At 45.9% G+C, this 25557-nt stretch overlaps 1 protein-coding gene across 1 annotated transcript in view; it reads right to left on the bottom strand.

Annotated features, from left to right (window-relative positions):
- ELOVL2 (ELOVL fatty acid elongase 2) overlaps nt 1-24767 on the bottom strand; it is a 155910-nt gene extending 131143 nt beyond the window's left edge. The window contains exon 1 of the mRNA XM_075316454.1: nt 24621-24767. Within this exon, the coding sequence (XP_075172569.1) occupies nt 24621-24623 (3 nt within the window). The 5' untranslated portion in view covers nt 24624-24767. The remainder of the gene's footprint in view (nt 1-24620) is intronic.
- Nucleotides 24768-25557: the final 790 nt, after the last annotated feature.

Here is a 25557-nt window from a genome sequence, read left to right as displayed (position 1 = left end):
ATAATTGCTAGTTTACATCACATGGGACGTTGTCGTTGATTCTTGCTGTAACATAAATGGAATCATGTATACATGTGTGGCTCTTATGTGGCCGCATGGAATCTATGTGAATATGCTGTATATGCATTGATTTTCTATGGTATGCCTTTTTACATGTTTTCATCTATATATTGGTTTACTCTGAAATGATGTATATGCAGCTTTGATAGATGTGTATATAACACTTTATGTGCTTTAATTATCTTGGTACAGATTGTTATGGCGTTTATATTACTGCCCTATGGGGCTTAAATTATATCGAGCTCTCTCCTATTATGAGATTCCTAATATCACTGATGAAGGATTATGTATTATTGGTTATGATCCATATAAAGTATTTCTGTCTTTCCCCACCTGGTTGGGTTGTCTACGCATGCGTCGCCGGCTCTGGATTTCTCTGTCTCCCGGGCGCGTCTCTATGGCTACGGGAACGCTGGTTTTCTTACCCGGCGTTCTCTGTGGCCATGACGCGTCTGTGAGGCGGGACTTCCGGCCGGCCGGCTTCGGATGCGTCATGATGGCTGCCCAATCAGCTGGGGATTGAGGCCTTTTTAAACGGCACCCCCTTTCCTTTCCGGTCACGCCCCCTGACGAAGGTACACACCGAAATGCGCATCGGGCGCATTACCATCACAGTGTTTATTATCATCTAGGTAATGTTATCCACGTTGTTTTATGGCTGGCGTTGCATTTTTTCTATTCTCTGCACTTTTGTATGAGTACCGATAAATGTATGGCTGTGTCTATGGTATCCTGGCGTGCTATGTGTGCTGCAATTGACTGCGCCTTTTTGGTTGACATATAAGGGAATGGTGTTGGCTCTCTATCTGAACGCAATCAGTTAATGGATTACCTGTGAGACACCTCTTATAATCTTATGCTAGATATATAATTTTTTCTCTGCATGTGATTATGTGGTGATGTTTGAGGTGTACTCATGGGTTTCCATTTAAATATATAGATATGCAATGTTGGCTTATGTGTAGTCCCTTATGGACAGTTTTATCTACACACTGGTCATGAGCCTTCTCTATGGTGTAATCTATTAATCCCTGACATATGTGTCTTTATCGTAGCGCCAGGTTATATTCTATGATCGGAATTATTGTGATCATGGAAAAATGAATAAATGCTTACATGGACATAGCAGCATGATACTGATATGAACATATGTGTTTGATTATTTGTTCGTGTATGGCATGTGCTGTGTTGACCCCATGTTGCTGATGTGACAGCGATATGGATATAAAGGATATTGGTGCTGTACACGGCAGCATGGGCTTAACACACATACCTCTATGCACCATTTGTTAGCCAGTTTATTACTAAATATTATCACCTTACACTGTGGTGATGTAAATCGCTTTTTGCCTCCCATCCTTTCACCTGTATGCTATTATTGTGAATAAAAATAATTTTTGTACCAATTGATCGCCTCTCTCTTTGCCTGTCTTGTTAGCTGTAACTTGCACAACTTTACAAGTTGAGCTCTCCCAGTTGATCACCCCCTTGGTAGCATCTGATAAGATGTACTGTGTTCCTGTCTTCATTTTTTTTTCCTATGTTAGTACTTTAGTAATGTAGAAGAGGAGTCTGTTTATAGCTTACTAAAAAGCATGACAAGGTGCTTCTGCTTCATAGTTTCCACCTCATACCAAGAGTTGATATCTACTTGTACTGAGCTTTCAGGGCTTTTCCAGGATAAAGTGTTTAAAAAAAAAATCACTTTCTATTCCAAGGTTTGTGTTTTGATGTGTAATGTATAATGTGTTTTTGTAATATAACTTTTTATACGCTTATGGATTACTATTCTCACTACAAATCATGTGATTCTCGGTCCCTTTACAGATAATCTGTTGGATAATTTACCATATATTATAGCATTTTTTCCTACTCGGGACTCTCACCATTGTTTGCATCATTATTGGTAATGGCCTGTATATTGACAAGCAGAATGATTGCCTAATAGAGCATGGAAGCTGTTTGAACCACACAGACACAGTATGAGCAACTGAGATTCAGAATGCCCATATGTCTCACACATGGGAACACATACATTGGGGTAATATCTGGGTTTGGGAAAATTAGGTTCATAATGTGCAGCATGGACATAATTTCACACAAAACCCCAAAAATGGGCAGGGCAAAATTGTTGGCACCCACAACTTAGGGGTACTTTACACGCTGTGACATCGCTAGCATTTGCTAGCGATGTCCAGCGCGATAGTACCTGCCCCCGTCGCACATGTGATATCTTGTGATTGCTGCCGTAGCGAATATTATCGCTACGGCAGCATCACACGCACATACCTGGTCGGCGATGTCGTGGTGACTGCAGAACAATCCCTCCTTCAAGGGGGAGGTGCATTCGGCGTCACCGCGACGTCACCGCAACGTCACTAAGCGGCCGGCCAATAGAAGCGGAGGGGCGGAGATGAGCAGGACATAACATCCCGCCCACCTTCTTCCTTCCGCATTGCCGGTGGACGCAGGTAAGGAGACGTTTGTTGTACCTGCAGTGTCACACACAGCGATGTGTGACACCGCTGGAGCAACAAACAACATCGTACCTGCAGCAGGAGTGACATTATGAAAATAAACGACGTGACACAGATCAGCGATTTTTAACTGTTTCACGCTCGTTCATCGTCGCTCCTATGATTTACACATTGCGATGTCACTACCGGCGCCGGATGTGCGTCACAACAACCGTGACCCCGACGATATTTCGGTAGTGATGTCGCAACGTGTAAAGTACCCCTTAATATTGGGTTGCACATCCTTTGGAATAAATAACTGCAATCAATTACTTCCTAAAAAAAAACAAGTTTTTTTACACTTCTCACCTGGAATTTTGGACCACTCTTGTTTTGCAAACTGCTTGAAGTCTCTCATATTTGAAGGGCGTCTTCTCCCAACAGCAATTTTACGATCTCTCCACAGGCGTTAAATGGGATTTAGATTCGGACTCATTGTTGGCCACTTCAGAACTCTCCCTTTTTTCACATCCATTTCTGTGTGCTTCTTTAAGTATGTTTGGGATCATTGTCCTGATAGAAAACTCATAACCTAGGACACAAATCCAGCTTTCTGACACTGGGCACTGCATTGCAATCCAAAATCTTTTGGTAATCTTCAGATTTCATGATGCCTTGCACACTATCAAGGTACTCAGTCAGAGGCAGCAAAACAACCTCTAACATCTTTGAACCTTCACTATATTTGACTTTAGCTACTGTGTTCTTTTCTTTGTAGGCCTCATTCCATTTCGGTAAACAGTAGAATGATGTGCTTTACCTAAAAGTGTTATTTTGGTCTCATTTGTCACCAATATGCTTTCCCAGAAGGATTTTGGCTTACATACATTTTGGCAAACTGCAGTTTAGCTTTTTTATTTCTCTGTGTCTGCAGTGAGGTCCTCCTGGTTCCCCGGCCATAGCATTTCATTTCATTCAAATGTCCACAGATAGTTCGCACTGACATAGATGCATCCTGGGACTGCAGGATGGCTTGAATTTCTTTGGAACTTGATTGGGGCTGCTTATCCATCCATCCATCCATCCAGACTATCTTATGTTGTAACCATTCATCAATTTTTCTCTACCAGCTACGTCAAGGGAAATTAGCTACAGTGCCATGGGTTGTAAACTTCTTGATTATGTTGTAGACCATGGATAAAGGAACATCAAGATCTCTGGAGATGGACTTGTACCTTAAGATTGTTATTTTCTAACAATTTTGTTCTCAAGTCCCCAGACATTTCTCTATTCCTCTTTCTGTTATGCATGCTTAGGTGGCACACACACCCATACAATGGAGAGATTGAGTCAACGTCTCCCTTTTTAATCTGGTCTCAGGTGTCATTTTCATATTGCCCACACCTGTTACTTGTCGCAGGTGAATTTGAAAAGTCATTACATGCTTGAAACAAACTTGTTTACAATTTTGGAAAGGTGCCAACAATTTTGTCAGGCCCGTTTTGGGGGTTTTGTGTGAAATTATCTTCAATTTGCCCTTTTTTGCCTCTAATTTTTTTTTAGTTTCCAATATACACAAAGGAAAAAACATGTGTATAACAAAATGTGTAATTGCAATCCTTTTCTGGGAGAAATACTTCACTTACTGAAACAATTTCAAGGGTGCCAACTCTTTCGGCCATGACTGTACACTAAAGGGCGCTTTACACGCAGCGACATCACTAGCAATGTCGCTCGTGAAAGCACCCGCCCCCGTCGTTTGTGCATCACCGGCAAATTGCTGCCCGTGGCGCACAATATCGCTAGTACCTGTCACACATACTTACCTTCCTAGCGACGTTGCTGTGGGCGGCGAACAGCCACTTTTCTAAGGGGACGGTTCGTGCGGCGTCACAGCGACGTCACACGGCAGGTGTCCAATAGAAGCGGAGGGGCGGAGAGCAGCTGCATTAAAGTCACACCCACCTCGTTGCCAGAGGACGCAGGTACGGTGTTGTTCGTCGTTCCTGTGGTGTCACGCGTAGTGATGTGTGCTGCCTCAGGAACACCGAACGACCTGCGTCCTAAACGAGCAACGACATTTGGGAAATGGACAACGTGTCAACAATCAACGATTTGGTAAGTATTTTGCATCTTTGGCGGTCGCTCGTACGTGTCACACGCAACGACGTTGCTAACGAGGCCGGATGTGCGTCATGAATTCCGTGACCCCCAACGACATCTTGTTAGCGATGTCGTTGCATGTAATGGGGCCTTAAGAAGCTAGCTCCTAATACCAGTTTATGATACTGATGACAGGGGAGAAATATCAGATCGTTGGAAGTCCAACACCTAGAGCTCCCACCAATTTGCTGTTTTGAGCTCCAGCAGATGTAAATAGCTGAGCTGCATTACAGAGAACCACCACTACACAGCTGTATTGTTTTGGCTCCATACACTATTTATATCCGACTGGAGATTGAAACAGCTCATTGGTGTGGGTGCCCCTAAACTTCCCATTGATTTGTCGCACCCCAATTGATAAAATGTTAATGATCAGTGCCGACACTGCTGGAATGGTGCACAGGAGGTGAATTTAAGTGTTATTATTTAACTTGTCCGAGTAGTGGATAACCCCTTTAAATCTCTGCTACACACTAATTGCAGTTCTGCCTGCGAAGGTGCCGAGTGAGATGTCAATCAAGGGTGAGTATAACCATGACTGGTCTGCCCAGATGACTGAAACTGTCGCCCACAACTGGTACCAAACTTCGCTCTTTGGCTCCCAGTCTCACTGACAACTGCAACTAGAACATAATCTAATGTTCTCTTAACGTATAGACAGTAATCTGTGAGGTCAGGTATCCCTTTCAAATCAATACCTACAGAGCAGCAGCTTTAACTGGTAAATTGATCAATTTGGTTGAATTGAAGAAAATATACAAAGTGATAGACATTTTAGCAGTGGTAGTAAAATGTGGAATCGTGCTGCCATAAACAGTACACTATGATGGTCCTGGACTACAACAAACACTTAAAAAAAAAAGGTATTGGCAATTTGCATATTTTTAGACATAGTAACTACCTAGCTTAGTATGAGATTTCCGCTTGTGATGAGATCATTTATCTTTACAAATCACTGATCTAAAGGGGTTCTCCACTACTAGGACAACTGCTTCTGCTTCCACTAGTTTCCCCCAGTTAAAATAAAAGACTCTGTACTCACCTTCAATTCTGCCGCCATACCAGCGCTGTAGGTAATCGCAGTTCGGGCTCACTTGACATTGTGACGTCACGCGAGTCCTGCATCAAACCATCGCCGGCTTTTCTCTCCCCATCTTTGGACAAAATTACCAAGCAACAGGAAGTGAGTGGCAGATGCAGTGTCACTTCCTGTTGATTGCTCATTTGGTCCCTAGGCAGGGAGAAAGAAGCTGGCAGTGATTGGACACAGGGCTCAGGTGATGTCACAATGTCACGTGAGACAGAAGCGCGATTACTGACACCGCTGAAATGGCGCCAGAACGGCAGGTGAGTACATGGTCTTTTATTTTAACTGGAGGAAATCAGAAGGGGTTTTCCTAGTAGTAGACAACCCCTTTAAATTGGTAATAACGTTTACATGGCCTAGATGTTTCAGTAACGTGCACTTCAAACTTGGAATTTTGCTACTTACACCAGGTTTATGTATAAGAAGATATACATTGTACTCTTTGCTGTGGGTAGGCTTGTTATCTGGGATGTCAGAGTCTGTAACATCTGACCTGTGTACCTCACCTGACACTTTCCTTTATCCTGTTCACAGTCATTGCCCAATGAAGGCACACGTCAATGATACAGCATTTCATCACCTCATGTCTACGGACTCCAGCACTTTGAACATACAAATATCAGTGACTTTTATACTAGTATAATCTTAGCCAAACAATAGGAATAAACAGGACCTGTGCCGTATATTTCTACACTCAGTAAATTGACTTTCGGTATTTTAATGCAATTTTTAACTAGCGTTAATTGACTTAGGGAACTTAAGGGACACTTTTGTAGGGCAGACTGGGACATCTTCGTCAGGGATCTACTTAGTAGCTAAATATGCCCGTTTTTTCAGGAGCCCAGCACATGGTGTGTAGGGGATAAAAGCGTTACAACAATCTGATTATAAAGTCTGTGGTCGCATTACCCTTGTACAGGGGACAATATAAAGCAAATTAGCTCTGCGTGTACAGAACTATCTGATCACTCCATTTTCAGGCAGCGAATCATGCAACTAAATGACTTAATCACCTTAGGAAGAAAATCCGCTTATTTGGAAAAATGTCACGTGTGAAAAGTCTTGCTGCGAAAGACGGGATGTGAGTCCCATACATAAACCTACATGGGCAGACATTAACAACTTCCCAGGAAAAAATGTCCCTTACCTGCAGTGACAGTGATAATCTACAGGTAAATACCATGTTAAGGCTACGTTCTCATACAGCGTTTTTGCAGCATTTTTTTTATGCAAATGAAAAGCTGTTTTTTACAGAAAAAGTTATGAGAATTCAGAAATCTTATTCTTTGTTTTGTTTTTTTTTTCTTTTTCTGTCTGAATTTGAGACCGGCAGCGTTTTTTGAAATCTGCAGAACGTCGATTGTGTCGGCATTTTTTTTTTCATCCATTGAATGCAATGAAAAAGTGAAAAAAATGCAACAAAAGTCTTTGCAGCATTTTTGGTGGAAAAAAAAACATTATTAAAAGGGAACCTGTCACCAGATTTGGTGACTATAAGCTGTGGCGACCACCAGTGGGCTCTTATATACAGCATACTAACATACTGTATATAAGAGCCCTGGCCGCTCTGTATAACATAAAAATGATTTTATAATACTCACCTAGGGGGGGCTGTCCGGTCTCATGGGTGTCGATGCTCTCCGGTCTCATGGGTGTCGATGCTCTCCGGTCCGATGGGTGTTGCTGCTCTCCGGTCCGATGGGTGTCGCTGCTCTCCGGTCCGATGGGTGTCGCTGCTCTCCGGTCCGATGGGTGTCTCTGCTCTCCGGTCCGATGGGTGTCGCTGCTCTCCGGTCCGATGGGTGTCGCTGCTCTCCGGTCCGATGGGTGTCGCTGCTCTCCGGTGCGATGCATGTCGCTGCTCTCCGGTGCGATGCGTGTTGCTGCTCTCCGGTCCGATTGGGTGTTGCTGCTCTCCGGTCCGGCGCCTCCTTTCTGCGGCGATCGCCATCCCCCTTTGACCCAACCCAGTATGGATGATGTGTCCTACATCATCCACACAAGCTGGTATTGCAGTCCTACACAGGCACGCTTTGATCTGCCCTGCTAAGGGCAGATCAAAGTACTGTAATGCTCAGGTGCGAGGAAAGGTGAAAGATCGACGACTCATGCGTGCTACGATACTTTGATTTGCCCTGAGCAAGGCAGACCAAAGCACACCTGTGCAGGACAGCAATGCCAGCTTGAGTGGATGACGTAGGACATGTCACGCATACTGGACTGGGTCGAAGGAGGACGGCAATCGCAGCAGAGAGGAGGCGCCGAACCGGAGAATAGCTACGCCCAACGGACCGGACCGACGTCTATGTGAGTAATATAAAAGTGATTTTTACGTTCTACAGAGCGTCCTCGGCTGTATTCTGAAATACTGTATATAAGAGATTAATGGTGGTGGCTGCAGCTTATAGTCACCAAATCTGGGGACAGGTTCCCTTTAAACATGCACTGTAGACAAAGCCCACCAGTAACCCGCACCAAAAACACTGTACAAAACGGGCGCACAGCGTTTTTACTGCCAAGACAGCAGGTTTTGGCTTCAGGAAAAAAAAAATCAAAAACGCTGTGTGTGAACGTAGCAATAAGGCGGGCTTTGCACGTTGCGACATCGCAAGCCGCATCGCAAGTCCCCGCCCCCGTCGCAGGTACGATATCTTGTGATAGCTGGCGTAGCGAAAATTATCGCTGCGCCAGCTTCACATGCACTCACCTGCCCTGCGACCGTCGCTCTGGCCGGCGACCCGCCTCCTTCCTAAGGGGGCGGGTCGTGCGGCGTCATAGCGACGTCACACGGCAGGCGGCCAATAGCGGCGGAGGGGCGGAGATGAGCAGGATGTAAACATCCCGCCCACCTCCTTCCTTCCGTATAGCCGCTGGCGGCAGGTAAGGAGATGTTCCTCGCTCCTGCGGCTTCATACACAGCGATGTGTGCTGCCGCAGGAACGAGGAACAGCATCGTACCTGTCGCGGCAGCGTAATTATGAAAAAGTCGGAGCCTGCACCGATGATACGATAACGACGCTTTTGCGCTCATTAATCGTATCATCTAGGATTTACACACAACGATGTCGAAAGTGACGCCGGATATGCGTCACTTTCGATTTGACCCCACCGACATCGCACATGCAATGTTGCAACGTGCAAAGCCGCCCTAAGCCTATTTGGCAGCTTTTTTAGAAGTTTGGCTGCAAGGAGAAAAGTAAGTTATATTCTCCTGCAGCCACTGACTTCTGGCCATCGGAGCACCATTGGGGCTGTGAATAGTCAGCACTCATTGTATTACTACTGAGTGTGCTGTAATCACTCCCTTGTTCCTTGAGTGACATCTTTAGACATTGGGTTCAGTACAAACGCGGGCAACTAGATTATTACAAGGGATGGAAAGCCTCTCATTTGATGAGAGGTTGGAAAACTTGGATTTGTTTAGCTTAGAAAAAAAACGTCTCAAAGGAGATCTCATTTATATGTATAAATCCATGTGTGGTCAATATAAAGGACTGGCACATTACTTATTCCTTCCAAAGATATTACTCATTACAAGTGGAGGAAAGATGAGTCCGGCAGCCAGATAGGAAAGGGTTCTTTACAGTTAGGCGGGCTTTGCACGCTGCGACATCGCAAGCCGATGCTGCGATGTTGCACGCGATAGTCCCCGCCCCCGTCGCAGGTACAATATCTTGTGTAAGCTGGCGTAGCGAAAATTATCGCTATGCCGGCTTCACATGCACTCACATGCCCTTGCGACCGTCGCTCTAGCCGGCGACCCGCCTCCTTATTAAGGGGGCGGGTCGTGCGGCGTCACTGCGACGTCACACGGCAGGCGGCCAATCGGAGCGGAGGGGCGGAGATGAGTGGGATGTAAACATCCCGCTCACCTCCTTCCTTCCGTATATTCTACGGAAGCCGCGGTGACGCCGGTAGGAGATGTTCCTTGCTCCTGCGACTTCACACACAGCGATGTGTGCTGCCGCAGGAGCGAGGAACAACATCGGACCGTCGCGTCAGCGTAATTATGGATTATGCCGACGCTGCACCGATGATACGATTACGACGCTTTTGCGCTCGTTAATCGTATCATCGAGCCTTTACACACTACGATGTCGCATGCGATGCCGGAAGAACGTCATTTTCAATTTGACCCCACCGACATCGCACCTGCGATGTCGTAGTGTGCAAAGCCCGCCATAGGCTACGTTTCCTCAAGCTTTTGGTGAGTTTTTGATGTTGTAGAAATTCTGCATTTCTGTATTTCTGTAAATTAGGCTACTTGCGTTTTTTACACGTGTTTTTGTGTGCATTTTTTACATGTTTATGTACTGCATTTTTGATACCAGCAAGAGATAAAAAATGAAGTATGTCAAGTGTTATAAAAAAGCTGCTTTGTTTTTTATACTCTCTGGAATGTGACAAAACTTTATTGATGTGCACATTAAATTTGTTTTTGATGTGTTTTTGCAGTGCAAACACACTAAAAAGGCATGTGAATTTTTTAGCTTTGGTTTAATGCATCTAAGGCCTCCTTCACACGTCTGTGCAAAACACTAACATTTTCCACGGTCCATGGTGAATGTACGTATGTGTGTGTGTTCCGTGTGCTGTCCCTGTGTTACCCAGGTGACATTCGGATAGCACATGTGTCGCGGGCGGGGAGGGGGGCCGTCGCTGCTGCGCTCTCGCTAGTGCTCGGGTCCGGCGCTGCTGCTGCTCAGTGGCTCGAGCGGTGGGCCGGATCCGGGGACTCGAGCAGCGCTCCTCGCCCGTGAGTGAAAGGGGTGGTTTGGTTTGGGGATTTAGTCCGTGACGCCACCCACGGTTTGTGGTGAAGGTGGGCACCACCGCTGCTGGTGACGGGGATCCCGGGAGCGTTGTTAGGGAGCAGCTGAGATGTTTCCCCCCTCCGTGGGTAGGGAAGTTGGTGGTCCCGGGGCCCGGTTGAGGTGACGGGGAAGCAGGGCTGGCAAGGTGCAGGGTCGTTTGGACTGTGCACTGCGGTGCCAGTCGGCACGGTAGTACTCACTCAGCCACAAATGGATGCACAGTCTCTGGTAAAACAAACGGCTGGATGGACGGGTCCCGCAGCCGGCTGCTGTGGCTGCTCCCGGACGGTTGGTGGTGGCTGCCTTTCCCTGCACCTTTTTTGTGTGTTCGGTCCCGATGGCTCCCCACCGGTAACCCGCTCCCCAGCGTGGATATGTGCCAGAGGAGCCCTTTTGCCCGCAGGCTTTGGCCCTGGGAACTGTAGCTGTGGCGGTAGCTGTATTTTCCTTTTTGCTGTTTGGACGGTTGCCGTCAATCGGGTCTTGGCTGCTAGGAAACCCCTGGGGTTCCGGTCACTAACGGATTTGACCTGTTTAACGGCGACTCCAAGCCTGGTCGGGGTCCACAGGCCCTGCCGGTTTGTGCTGGCTTCACTTCGCTCCCCGGTTCGGTACCGGCGGGCCACTGCCCGTCCCCGGTTCTACGGTTCCGCGTTGACCTGCCTCTCCTGCAGACGGCCACCACCATCTGCCAACCTTGCTCTCGGTGCCCGGGCCACGTACCTGGACACAGTCAGTTTGCTCCTCTACTACCACTTCCCTAACTTCGACTGCTATCAACTGCACTGATCTGACTTCCTTTCCCGCCTCCAGGACTGTGACCTCCTCAGTGGGTGGGGCCAACCGCCTGGCTCCACCCCACCTGGTGTGGACATCAGCCCCTGGAGGGAGGCAACAAGGATTTGTGTCTGGCTGATGTGCCTATCTCGGGGTGGGGGTGTTATGTTGTAGTCCCTGTGATGACCTGGCTAGTCCAGGGCGCCACACATGGACAGCATGGACTGGTATACTGACCTGTCCCCGTCACTGCTGTCACTTCCGGGTCTGCGGTGAGTGCAATGAATATGCAATGAGCTTAATGAGCGGGCCTGGAAGCAGCAGCAGAGGCAGAAGCACTGGCGACAGATCAGTATAAAAATTCTTTATTTTTATGTCATGTGTTTTCTACGGTACGTGCCACAGTGATGTCACACAGATCCCATCAGTGTGCTGTCCGCATGACACGTGCTGCTTGCAGAAAACGGATATGTTGCCGTGTGGAGCACATGGACACACGGTCCATGTGAAAACACACACACGTGCACAGACTCATTGCTTTTTATGGCTCTATGGCCTCTTCCACACTTACGTGACAAAAAGTAACGTTTTTGTTACGTACGTGTTAAAGGGGTGGTTTGTTCCCCGTGTGCCGTGTTTATGGCACGTACGTTTTCTCCGTGTGTTATACATAATAACACACGGAGAATGGAAAGCCCCGCCTTAGCTGCTTCTTCCGGAGCTGTCTGCGGTGCTGAATGACAGCGTCCAGCAAAGGCCACGCCCTGCTGACGCTGCTTCCGGTCCCCAGTGAAGAAGATGCGTTGTTCAAATTCACTGGGGGATGGATGCAGGTGGCAGCCGCGGCAAATACTGCAGGGCTCGTGGAGGTGAGTGTTTGTTTTTTTTATTTTTAACCTGACATTTGTTTCTCCGGCGCGTGTCACACGGAACCGCATCCACACTACATCCGTGTGGTACGTGTGCAAGCCGTGTGACACCCGTGCTGCCGGAGCAACACGTACATGTCAGCGTATGGAACTCATGGAGACACGTAAGTACAGAACAGACACACTTTCCGTTTCTAAATACTTACGTCTCTCCTAACCATTGGGATTACCTAGGTCCCCGTGTGTACGTGTCTCCGGTACGTGTAAAAATGGCAAACACGTACCGGAGGCACGGATGTGTGACGGAGGCCTATGTGTGTCTGGATCTGTGAAGGAAGCCTAATGCAAGTCTCTGAGAGAAAATTGCAATAAACGATGCAGATTTCAAATACGCCAGTTTACACTGAGTAAAAAAAAGCGCATAGTGGGTACAGGATTTCTAGAAATCCCTTTGACTTTGCTGGAACAATACAAATACTTAAGAGTCAAAAACTCATTGTTGGTACACGGCTTAAGGCTGTGTTCGCACGTACATGCTGAAATTTCTGCAGCGATTTGACAGCACATATGCACTTCAAATCGCTTCAAAACGCTGCAGAAACACTGCATAATGAATGCAGTGTTTCAGCAGAATAGATGCCGATTTCATGCGCTATGGATGCTGCCTCTCCCATAGACAGAGTGGGAGCTGCATCCAAAGCGCACGAAAGAGTAACATGCTCATTTTATGAACGCACGGATTGGGATCAAAATTTTAGAACCCAAATCACTTTGTTCAAAAAAGCAACGTGCGCACGTATCATGCACAATCTACATAGATTGTGCTGGGGACGCAGGACGCATGCATTTACGCTGCAGTGCTATACGCAGCGTAAAAGCATGTAATTACACAACGTGCGCACGAGCCCTGAAGGCTATGTTTACATGTTATGTTTTTGGAGCTTTTATTTGCAGCGTTTTTTATGTAAATTAAAAGGTTGTTTTAAATGTAACAGCAAAAGCTATTGGATTTCAGAAATCGCATGCACACACTTTTTTTTTCCTGCCTGAATTGGAGAACTGCTGCGTTTTTAAATCCGCAGCATGTCAATCCTCAGTGTTAGAAAGCAATGAGTAAGTGCAAAAGTGCATCAAAAACACTGCTACCGTAGCAGCTATTGCATAGTTAGTGGTGAAGAAACACAGGTACAGCAGGATGTGAAACCCATTTATTTTTGCGATTTTCCCAAGTACAGACAATAGTGTCTTGGTACCCTCACATAGTTTAATTAAATTAAAGATAATTTTAATGTTTACAATTGTGGATTTTTTCATGCACTCGTATGACATTAAAGCACTACTCCAGTGTTTTTTATTTCAGAGCTGAAGTGGTGCTTTAAACATGTCTTCTGACCCTTGTCTTATACTCACATGCCGGCATCTTTATCTTTTTTCCAGCGTTGCTCTGGTCGGTCTCTGGTGATTTGCCGGCAGTTCCAGTGTTTCAGGAGGAGGTCCAATCAAGGAGCAGGTGAACAGATTACAGTTAGCTCACTGTATAGATAGCATTGACTGATCACTGCCCCAATACTGCCAGAAAACCAGAAATAAGTGGCTGCAGGGAGAACATAACTTAATTTTCTCCTTGTAGCTGCTCTTCAAATAAGCTTCCAAATATGGTAAAAATTATATTTAACTGCAGAATACCACTAAGGTTGCAAGGTAAATACCATTTTTTGGGGGATCATTTTTTACTGCCAAGTTCCCTTTGAAGTGGTTTTCAGTTTTTTAGTAAATAAAACAGAAAAATATATAAACTGAAAGCAACATAGAAGGGAATCTTCAATCATACAAAGTGGAGCAACAACACAAGAGGCCGCTCAATCATCGGTGGACTTGTTACATAGTCAACCATTGATGTCAATGTGAGCCGAAATATACTGTATCATCCCTGCAGCAGTCACTACCGGAGGAATGTGCGGTCATTTGCAGTAGTCAAGTAGTGACCATATAATGACTGGGTAAATTGCTTTTGAGAAGGGGTTCTCTTGTTGGTAATATTATGTAATAAAAAGTATGTGACTGTGTAATATTCGATACTATGTAGTAAAAAGGAGTCTGACAGATGGTACATGCTGGCCGATCCACAGGCAGCATGTGTCAGACACATGCTGTATGATTTCAGCCATGCATTTTTGACTCTGAAAGGTTGTGACATATCAGAGAAAAACACAAGCCGGCGGCTGACTATTTGGAAAGGCTGATCCTTGTTGGCTTCTCCCTGGCTGCTGCGATGACAGGCGGACCCTGTATAGGGAGAGACCTGTCTGTCATTGCCAGGGAGTGGGGAGAAGCTGCCGAGGACCTGCCTTTTCGACATGTCAACAAAAAAATAACCAATCCATTAAGGATACTGAAGACTTCCATCAATGACAGAAACAAAAGGGCAAAGCCCCTCGGCCAGCTGGGGCCCTCCCTAGGTACTTGGATTCAGCTAAAGAATGGTTCATAGACGTTCTATGAGCTTTTCCTCAGCTAAGCCCCTATTTTAACTTCTGCCCTCTTGTGTCAGCAAATGGTCAGGTCTCAGTTCCCACTACTACAAAGATCAAAACTTTTGACATTTCACTATGGGACGTGAAAAGTTTTGTAAAAGTTACCCGTTAATAAAAAATTAGTAAATAAATGCTAAAAAAAAATAAAGTACTCTGAATAATATTTTTATGTTCCCCCTGAAAATATGGCCCTCGTTAGCCTTTGTGAAGAGTACAGTACAGCTTGCTCATGGTTCTATTTATTAGCGACATAGTCCTTGTACAAAAAGGCAGAAGCAGCAAAAAAGAGAACATATATTATTAAAAATATGCACGCTTTACCCATTGTTACTACCTGATAAATGGAACATAGTATTCCCCTGGGCTTCATTTCAAGTAGGAACTTATTAAGTGCTGACTCTGGAGTCCTACTTTAAACCATCCATGCAGCTCTTTAGAGGATTTTTGCAGGGCTTTGTAGAAAAACCACCGGTACCTGTCTTTTCCATCAAAAAATACCAAGCAGGATGAGCACACCCTTGGGAAGGCAGAAACGCAGTTAACTGTCATTTCATGACACAAAAAAAGGCACCATAAAGTTACCAAAGCATTCTATTAGAATCTGGAGTTTCTGCAGATAAGATATAGACTTGAAGATCGGTGATTCCAATGGAGATAGCCAGGAAACAAGATAGCACAAAGATAGAATGACCAGGAAGCAATGCTCGCCAACGGCACTTAATCAGAGTCTAAAATTAAATGTCAAATGAATAATAGAACAGGATGTAAAGAGAGAAGCCGAAGAAAATGGCAAGTAGGAGACACGCAAACTGTTACAGCTAAAAGATAACTGGTGAGCATTCACCCTCCGGCATATGCAGGCCACAAAGACCACTGTCCCACCAGACTTGTCATACCCTTGTCAGGTTATTTTTCCCCGTAGCAGAACCATTGCTACCGTATTCCCAGAGGGGCTGCCATTCTTCAGTATGCTTCTGGGTAGACAAACTGGGAGAGGCTCTGATATGATTTGTCTCATACACGTAGATCCTCTATGCTTCAGCAAGGTCTATCTCATACACCAGTTATGGGCTACTCACAATAAAAGGGTTAAAGGTAAACTCTCTTCTGTGTCATATACTTCAGTAAATCCTCGCCATAACGAATGGAGGTAGTTCCTCAAGAGCAGCCAGTCTTCTATTCTTGGGACAGCCACAAAGCCTCTTGTACCCCTATCAGCTTAAGCAACACTTCTGGGTGTTTTTATTTCCCACAGCCTCGACTGTCACCTGAATTATTGCCCTCCAAGACCAATCCGCCAAGGATAGAAAGACCCAGCTTAAAGGGCTGGTCTACTACTTAGCATTAGTAGCCACATCGATGTAAAGCTCATAGACAAGCGGTGAAACTCTGCCCACCGCCCAGTCACTCAGGAAGACTGGGTTCCGGCTCAATGACGTCGGGTTAACTGGAAGTTGACATGACATCACCGGATCTCAGGGGATGAGCGTACCGCAATAGCGCTGCTCAGAGTCAGAATTTACTACATAAGGTAGAGAAAAGCCTTTTCTATGAGCTTTACATCGATGTGGCCACTAATGCTGAGTAGTGGACCAACCCTTTAAGTTCCCAACAGCTTTCAGTTGACACCACATTCTGCAGGCTCACCGCCACTATACATGGCACACCCACAAGTCCCCACAGTTGTCTAGGGGCTCCAAGGTGCTGGGATCACAAGGCAGGAGATCTCTCTGTAAGGCAAACTTAACTTATATATCTCCCAAATCAAACACTTATATAGGAGGCTTCAATAAAATATTACTTTAAAGTACAATAATGAGTACAGGTAATACACGTCCACAAAGCGAACATGTAACACAACGAAAATCTAGTGAGGGGCCATCTAGCCCAACATCATGACATCAACATAGTAGCAAGGGTAACTGACAATTTCCAAAGTTCCTACACATCCCAAGACTTTAAGATTTACCTTGTTGTTTTTAAGATTTCTGAATCTGTGAAGAGTGGGAGCCTTGTACAAATTAATGCTGGGCAAATGGGATGTGGCCAACTTCAGCTGGGAAACCCTATCATCCCCAGGAGTTGCCCATCGTATAGAGTCACTGAAATCCAATGTTATTGGAGATATGACAGGTATGACATTATGTTCGGTTTTGTGATGAATCCCGTTAACTTGTAGCCATCAGGTTTATTTTTGTACTGGACAAATCTGCACTCGGAAAACGACTTAACTATGTACTGTGGTTTATAGACAGCATAGTATCTAATTATTGTGATTTCCAAAGGAACAGGCTACTTCTAGTATATACTAATATTCTGGAGCGTGACCTGTTCCTGGATAATATTGTACATTTATGTGCCACCCTTTAGAATCACAATGCTATTCTCTTATATGTGATAAAGGAGCATATCCAACACAAAAGACTTGTTTAACAGCCGAGTGTCCCCACCCTAAAATATATGGGATTTTTACCTATAGAAGTGGTGTTGGGAAGCATCATTGCTTAGTTACCACTGTCATAGAAGAAAGCCTTCTGGTGTCAGAGGTTATGTTATCAATACGCTATAGCTTCTAGTTACCTGTAACTGCTGTACGTTTTGTGCCTGAATGTGGTGTAGAAATATTCACCAGTCAGAATAAATATAAATAGTAATAAAAAAATAATAAAGTCACATCTGGAACGGCCTAATGTCCAGATTATATCAAAGCATACTTTTGGCCATTTTTCTGATATTTATCTCTTTCATTAAAAACCCATCTAACAAAGATTGATGAATATTGTGGCTCTTGCCGCTTGATTGCATATGCCGTACTTGCTATTGCTATTATTATTATTACGCTTTCAGATCAAGCCATGTCTAGATACACAAAACTGTACAAGTAATAACCAAGTATTTTCATGAATCACATTGGTAAATGGACTCTATAATCTGGCATCTATAAATATGGAATCCATCACACACGATGATAGAAGATGGGTTGCTTCATTGGTATTCACCTGCATGTTTGACTTGAGGTTCCTCAAAAGCCGACCTAGAATTAATTCTGCTAATGATTTCTAATTTTTGGCTCTCGATCCCCACTGTGATCTGATATAGTCTTAAAGCAGAACTGTCACCAAATTTCACAATACAAAGTGCACTATTAAATGTAACTAATAGACCTAAAACGGCTGGTGATCATACTTGATCATTTCATGAGTAAACCTAAAGAGTAAAGCTGGCCATACATAGTCGGCTGTCAGACGAACAATGCTTCAGTTGAGCGTTCGGCCAGGAGCCATCTTGGCCAGTTTTCCCATACATAGAAAGACTCGCTCTGCAGAGTGCTGTGTTCTCTATGAGAGGACAGACATCTCTGGGAGAGAAAAAAAGGATTGTCAGTCAGAAATAGAACACACCAGATCCTTAAAGAGGTCGGTCACTACTTTAACACTGATGGCCTATCTTTAGGATAGGTCATCAATATCTGATCAGCCGGGGTCCAACACTCAGCACTCCCGTAGATGAGCTGTTAGGTAGCAGGCCGCCAGAAATGCCCAGTTCCAGAGCTGCCCTATATAGTGGCCGTGGCCTGCACATTCACCTCCTATTGATTTGAATAGGAGGCATATGTGCAGTAAACGTCCGCGGCCGCTATCAGTTGACGGGGCAGCTTCGGAACGGAGCACTTCCGACTATCGCCAGGGCCAAGAACAGCTGATCAGCGGGGGTGGGAGGTTTCAGATCCCAGTTGATCAGACATTGATGACCTATCCTAAGGATATGAAGCAACAGAAGAATTGTGAAAGCCTAAAATGCATGATTATATCGATATATAAACATATAAAATATATCCCCTATTTCTAGAAATTGCAAAAGAATAGGACCATAACACGAACAAATTGCAAAAGGAACACAAAAACCAACAATGCGCTCAAATGTGAATATGCAATTAATCTTTATTAAACCAAAGGAGTGAGGTAACACAAGGCGGTATAAATCCAAAATTATATAACGCAAAGGGTCAAATTGGTACAGCCAAAAACACTTACCGTATATGCTAACACGCTATAGTAAGATATACGCTCTGACACAAAACATATAAGGTTACACTTACAATGATCTAATAAATATAGTTATGTTATAATCAACCAAATACAAACAGAGTGTCTGAGCTTAATTTTGGTATATATAATACTAGTTGCTAAGACTATCAGAAGAAAAACTCACAGAAAGCAGTGCAGTATATGTATGTCAGTATAATTGAAAAAGAAGATAGGAGTATTGCAAAAAAAACCTGCACCGCACACAAGGGAATACAGGATTAATATTAGTGCTGTGTGAAATATCAGAAGAAAAAATAGGAAGAAACCTATCTGCAGATAGGACAGTACATCAATGTAAAACAGTGAACAACCCCTTTAACTCCCCTGAAAATCCTGGGCTCCCATACACATTAGACAATCATCCAAACCCATTGATATTGGCGAGTTCATCCAACATTAGTTTAATGTGTATGAGGGGGATTAAGAGAGCTCATGAGTTCACATGTATTTATTTAATCGCCACATACCGAGCCTCCCTGACAGCTGCAGCTTGTACTGACCAGTGTGAGATCTCAGCAGCAGAGAGGAGAAACACTGTAGAGCTTATCAATCAAGCTAGGTGGACAGAGATTATATTACACATTCATAAATGATCATTTTCTCAGTAAACACAACATCCATATCAAGTCTAAGGGGTACTTTGCACACTACGACATCGCAGGTGCGATGTCGGTGGGGTCTTAATTGAAAGTGACGCATATCCGGCGTCGCAGGCAATATCGTAGTGTGTAAAGCCTTTTTGATACGATTAACGAGCGCAAAAGTGTCGTAATCGTATCACCGGTGTAGCGTCGGTCATTTCCATGAATTGGGAATGACCAATGTTACGATGTTGTTCCTCGTTCCTGCGACAGCACACATCGCTGTGTGTGAAGCCGCAGGAGCGAGGAACATCTCCTACCTGCGTCCCGTCTGCTATGCAGAAGGAAGGAGGTGGGTGGGATGTTTACGTCCCCCTCATCTCCGCCCCTCCGCTTCTATTGGCCGCCTACCGTGTGACGTCGCTATGACGCCGCACGACCCGCCCCCTTAATAAGGAGGCGGGTCGCCGGCCAGAGCGGGCAGGTGAGTGCATGTGAAGATGGCGTAGCCATAATGTTCGCTACGCCAGCTATCACCATGATATCGCAGCTGCGACGGGGGCGGGGACTATCACGCACGGCATCGCAGCATCGGCTTGCGATGTCGTAGTGTGCAAAGTGCCCCTTAGACATACACTTATGGATTAATGTATGAAGCTTGTATTGTGAATACATATGTATAGAAATAACTCATACACTGGTTTGTGTTGAAATGTGATGTCTTCAACAGGGATTTTGAACCATACTTTCATGATAAGATATATGCTAATAACATTAAAGATCCACAGGTACAACCGTACTGGAAGCAGTCAATGTCCTAGAATCCCAGGAAGATTTCTGAAGGATACCACATCACGATGGCACAGCTCACCTAGAAACACCTAGAACCACTGAATGAATCGACTAAAGCCTAAAAGGTGTCATAAAGAGATAATAAATCAAAGATTTGTATTAAAAATAAAAATGACCTGATAGGTTTCCAGAAACATTAGAAAATAATAGAATTCTCCTGTATACTGCTGCTTCCTTCTCATTCAACATGAAACCTTTTCCCCACTCTCGAGGGCCCGATTTTAGTGTTTACAGCTCGGAGTTATGTTTTTTTAAAAAAACAAACAAAGAGTGGAGTACATTATAGTAGCCTGAAGTTACTGTACAACTGGTACCACTGACCTCCCTTGTCAATCAGTCCGAATCGAGCGTCCAGATACCATTCGGAAGGTCAATAGCAAAATCCCTAGCTTTTATAACAGCACTTAGAGGTACCCTCATTTAGATACTTTTTGCTACTGCAGACGTAATTGATTTTTGGACATTTTTTTTCTAAAAACATTTGTAATTATTGGGTAAGAAAAGTCTAACCCATACAAGTCTACGGGTGCGTGAGAAACATCGAACTGCAGTGATGACTTCTGAGTGCAGTGCGATATACGCAAAGATAGGTAATGGAGAAGATGGAGAAATGAATCCCTCCATCTTCTCCTCACCTAGGATCCGATTCTCACATGCGAGAGAAGCTGTTCACAGTAAATGACACTCGGCACACGCTCACAGCAAAATCTGAGTATCATTAGCATATCAGATCCGATTCTCTCTCATAAGAGAACGTAGGCCAGTGTGACCCCGACCGTAAAGTGTAACTGTCACCATGATTCATGCTGCCCGACCCATGGACAGCATAAATCAGACTGGCCTCCTCACTACAAACATGATGGAGTTTCCCTGAAATACTGCACACTGGAAACAATGAGCCCATGTAAACCAGACAAACAACCCCAGAGTGTTACCTCTCCGCTACCAAACTATACATTTGGCACAATGTAATCAGGCGGGCATCATTCTCCTGGCATTGTCCATCAGACTGCCAGAGACGAGCGCATGCTCCATCACTCTACTGAGCTCATGTCCACTGCTCCAGAGTCCAGTGTCCTCGTGCTTCACACCACTCCATCCAATGCTTGGCATTGTGCTTGGTGATGTTATGGTTGCATGCAGTTGCTCAGTGATGGAAACCAGTGTCCTGAAAGATTTGTGCTGTTATTAATGTAAGAGGAGAATTGGAGCTCTGCAGTTCTTGAGTCAGGAGATCGTTGGTGACTATTCTCCACAGTACACCTCAGCACCCAGCGGATCAGATCTGTAACCTTACATGGTCTACCACTCCATGGCCAACTTGTGGTTCTAAAGGCCACTTTACACGCTGCGACATCGCTAGCGATGTTGTTAGCGATCGCACCCGCCCCCGTCGTGCATGCGTCACGGGCAAATCGCTGCCCGTGGCGCACAATATCGCTTGTACCCGTCACACGCACATACCTTCCTAACGACGTCATTGTGGCCGGCGAACAAACTCTTCCTTAAGGGGGCGGTTCGTGCGCGTCACAGCGACGTCACACAGCGGGCCACCAATAGAAGCGAAGGGGCGGAGAGCAGCCGCATTAACGTCACTCCCATCTCGTTGCCGGAGGACGCAGGTACGGTGTTGTTCGTCGTTCCTGGGGTGTCACACGTAGCGATATGTGCTGCCTCAGGAACAACCAACAACCTGCGTCCAAAATGAGCAACGACATTTGGGAAAGGAACGACGTGTCAACAATCAACCATTTTTGCCGTTTTTCGGATCGTTAGCGGTCGCTCGTAGGTGTCACACGCAACGAAGTTGCTAACGACGCCAGATGTGCGTCACAAATTCCGTGACCCCAGCGATATCCCGTTAGCGATGTCGTTGCGTATAACGGGGCCTTTAGACTCATGAAATCAGTAACCTACGTGAGTGTCTTGTCAGGGCCTACATCTGACAATATTGTTGCTCTATGGACAGTGAAGCTTCCTGGGTTGTCCTACACTGAAAACAATTTTTTTAGGCATTGACGGTTTTAAAATAACTGGAGGCATATTCAGCTTCCAGCGCTTCATGGATCCAGCGGAGGTCACTCCGGAGGGCTGCATCTACTCTGGAAATGTTTGGAAGTCATGGGGCCTCAACGCCAAGTGATTAGTTAAGTGACTACTAAAGCGCATCATTAGTACAGCATATGATGGTCGCTCTACTAGTCACGGGCTGTGGTGGGCCAATGTCTTACGGATGATTCAGACATCGCTTTGACAGCCTCCAGATCGCCCTGCGTTTGATCCACAATGACGCTGGAAGGTGAATATGCCTCTGGTTATTATTTTAAAATCATTCATGGATAAAAAAATAAATGCATTTCAGTTCGGACATCCCCTCTAAGTAGGATCTGGAACTTTTTTTATTCTATTTGCTAAAATAGTTCTAGTTTATAAGAAGGAATTTACATTGAAAATCTTGATATCTCCTAAACCTTCAGGTTTTTTCTCTTGACAACGGTAAGGAGAGGCACAGAGACAATAACCCTATAGAGACAAGGGCTCCATTACTCAGCTCCATGACAGAGGTGTATTCTCTATGGTGCTGTGTTCTTGGCAATGTTTTTAGGTCATTCCACCGGATTTTGTTTCAGAATGAAGGGAGGCTTTTCCCGCCCCTGTCCTCAGCCCACTATACTCCCCTCCCCTTGTACAGCCCCTCTATATACTCATGGAGATCAGATCAGCCTATTCTTTGGATCTCCTGACAAGTCACACTGGGTCCCTGCCTCCTTGGATATCTCCATTTATCACATAGATCCCGTGGGGGTCCGGGGAAAGGTAGAGGGGGGCACAACCCGATCACACTGACAGGCTACTTACAGGGTCCTGGGAATAGTGGAGGGGGGCATAGCATGGTCACACTGACAGGCTCCCTACAGGGTCTGGGGAATAGTGCAGGGGAGCACAGCCCGATCACACTGACAGGCTCCCTACAGGGTCTGGGGAATGATGGAGGGGGGCACGGCATGGCCACACTTACAGACTCCCTACTGGGTCAGGGGAATGATGGAGGGGAGAAAAGCATAGCCACAGTGACAGGCTCCCTACAGGGTATGGGGAATGGTGGAGGGGGGGCAAAGCATGGCCACACTTACAGGCTCCCTACTGGGTCAGGGGAATGGTGGAGGGGGGGGGGGGGGCAAAGCATGGCCACAGTGACAGGCTCCCTACAGGGTATGGGGAATGATGGAGGGGGGCACGGCATGGCCACACTTACAGGCTCCCTACTGGGTCAGGGGAATGATGGAGGGGAGAAAAGCATAGCCACAGTGACAGGCTCCCTACAGGGTATGGGGAATGGTGGAGGGGGGGCAAAGCATGGCCACAGTGACAGGCTCCCTACAGGGTATGGGGAATGGTGCAGGAGAGCACAGCCCGATCACACTGACAGGCTCCCTACAGGGTCTGGGGAATGATGGAGGGGGGCACGGCATGGCCACACTTACAGACTCCCTACAGGGTCAGGGGAACGATGGAGGGGAGCAAAGCATGGCCACAGTGACAGGCTCCCTACAGGGTATGAGGAATGGTGGAGGGGGGGCAAAGCATGGCCACACTGACAGGCTCCCTACAGGGTATGAGGAATGGTGAAGGGGGGGGGGGGGGAAGCATGGCCACAGTGACAGGTTCCCTACAGGGTCCTAGGAATGGTGGAGGGGGTACAGGACAGTCACACTGACAGGCTCCCTACAGGGTCCTAGGAATGGTGGAGGGGGTACACCACAGTCACACTGACAGGCTCCCTACAGGGTCCTAGGAATGGTGGAGGGGGGCACAGTACAGTCACACTGACAGGCTCCCTACAGGGTCCTAGGAATGGTGTGGGGGGGTACAGTACAGTCACACTGACAGGCTCCCTACAGGGTCCTAGGAATGGTGGAGGGGGTACAGTACAGTCACACTGACAGGCTCCCTACAGGGTCCTAGGAATGGTGGAGGGGGTACAGTACAGTCACACTGACAGGCTCCCTACAAGGCTGTGACAGCTGATGGCTCACATGGTACCAGAGATACACAGTAATGACCAGATCCTACCTGCCATTCCCTGGATCACCATACAGTGCAGGTGGCATCACTATATATATGGTGATGCCACCCAGTGAGGATGGAAGGGGTGAAGAGCTTTCCCAGATGCCTGGTGCCCGGCTCCTAAGTGCAATCACTGCTACATATTATGCATACATGTGTAAGGCAAGTGTCACAGTGCAGCCCCGGAGCAATAGCTGTGCCCCGCTATAACATGGTGCTGGCTACACACGCTACACTCCGGTCAGGCAGGCGGTTCTGTCTATGCACTCACCATACTGAGGGCAGCAGCACCGGGAACTCCCGCGGTAATGACGAGCGCTGTCCAGGGTATCGCGCTCCGGGCTGGAGGACGTCTCCGCTCAGTGCACAGAGGCCGCCTGTGCCACAATGTGAGCGCAGCTCCTGATGCTGCTGGCTTTGTGACGTAGCGAGGGGCGTGTCCTGGGCTTCTGTGTGTAGCGAGGATTACAATAGTGTGGAACCAATAGTATACAGCAGGGGGCGCACGACACGCTCTGACAGGTGGCGATTACAATGGTGTGGAACCAATATAGCAGGGAGCGAACACTCTCTGGCAGGTGGACATTACTATGGTGTGGAACCAATAGTATACAGCAGGGGGCGCACAACACGCTCCGACAGACGCCTGTTGCTAGGTAGTAACAGCCGCCGCTCCAGTAATGTGAGCACTACCGAGAATTAAGGGGCAGTATGGGATGTGATTTACAGCGAGTCTGTCACCCCAAATGCTAACTACACCTCTCATACTGGCACTGGCAGACAGGTAGCCAGACCTGTAATATAGATTTTAGTGGTATATATATATATATATATATATATATATATATATATATATATATACACACATATATATATATATATATATATATACAGTGCCTACAAGTAGTCTTCAACCCCCTGCAGATTTAGCAGGTTTGATAAGATGCAAATAAGTTAGAGCCTGCAAACTTCAAACAAGAGCAGGATTTATTAACAGATGCATAAATCTTACAAACCAACAAGTTATGTTGCTCAGTTAAATTTTAATAAATTTTCAACATAAAAGTCTGGGTCAATTATTATTCAACCCCTAGGTTTAATATTTTGTGGAATAACCCTTGTTTGCAATTACAGCTAATAATCGTCTTTTATAAGACCTGATCAGGCCGGCACAGGTCTCTGGAGTTATCTTGGCCCACTCCTCCATG

This window comes from Anomaloglossus baeobatrachus, chromosome 6 (assembly GCF_048569485.1).
Source record: "Anomaloglossus baeobatrachus isolate aAnoBae1 chromosome 6, aAnoBae1.hap1, whole genome shotgun sequence".
Classification (NCBI taxonomy): domain Eukaryota; kingdom Metazoa; phylum Chordata; class Amphibia; order Anura; family Aromobatidae; genus Anomaloglossus; species Anomaloglossus baeobatrachus.
Note: the sequence above shows the minus strand (reverse complement) of the source record. Positions and strands in the feature narration are given on the sequence as shown.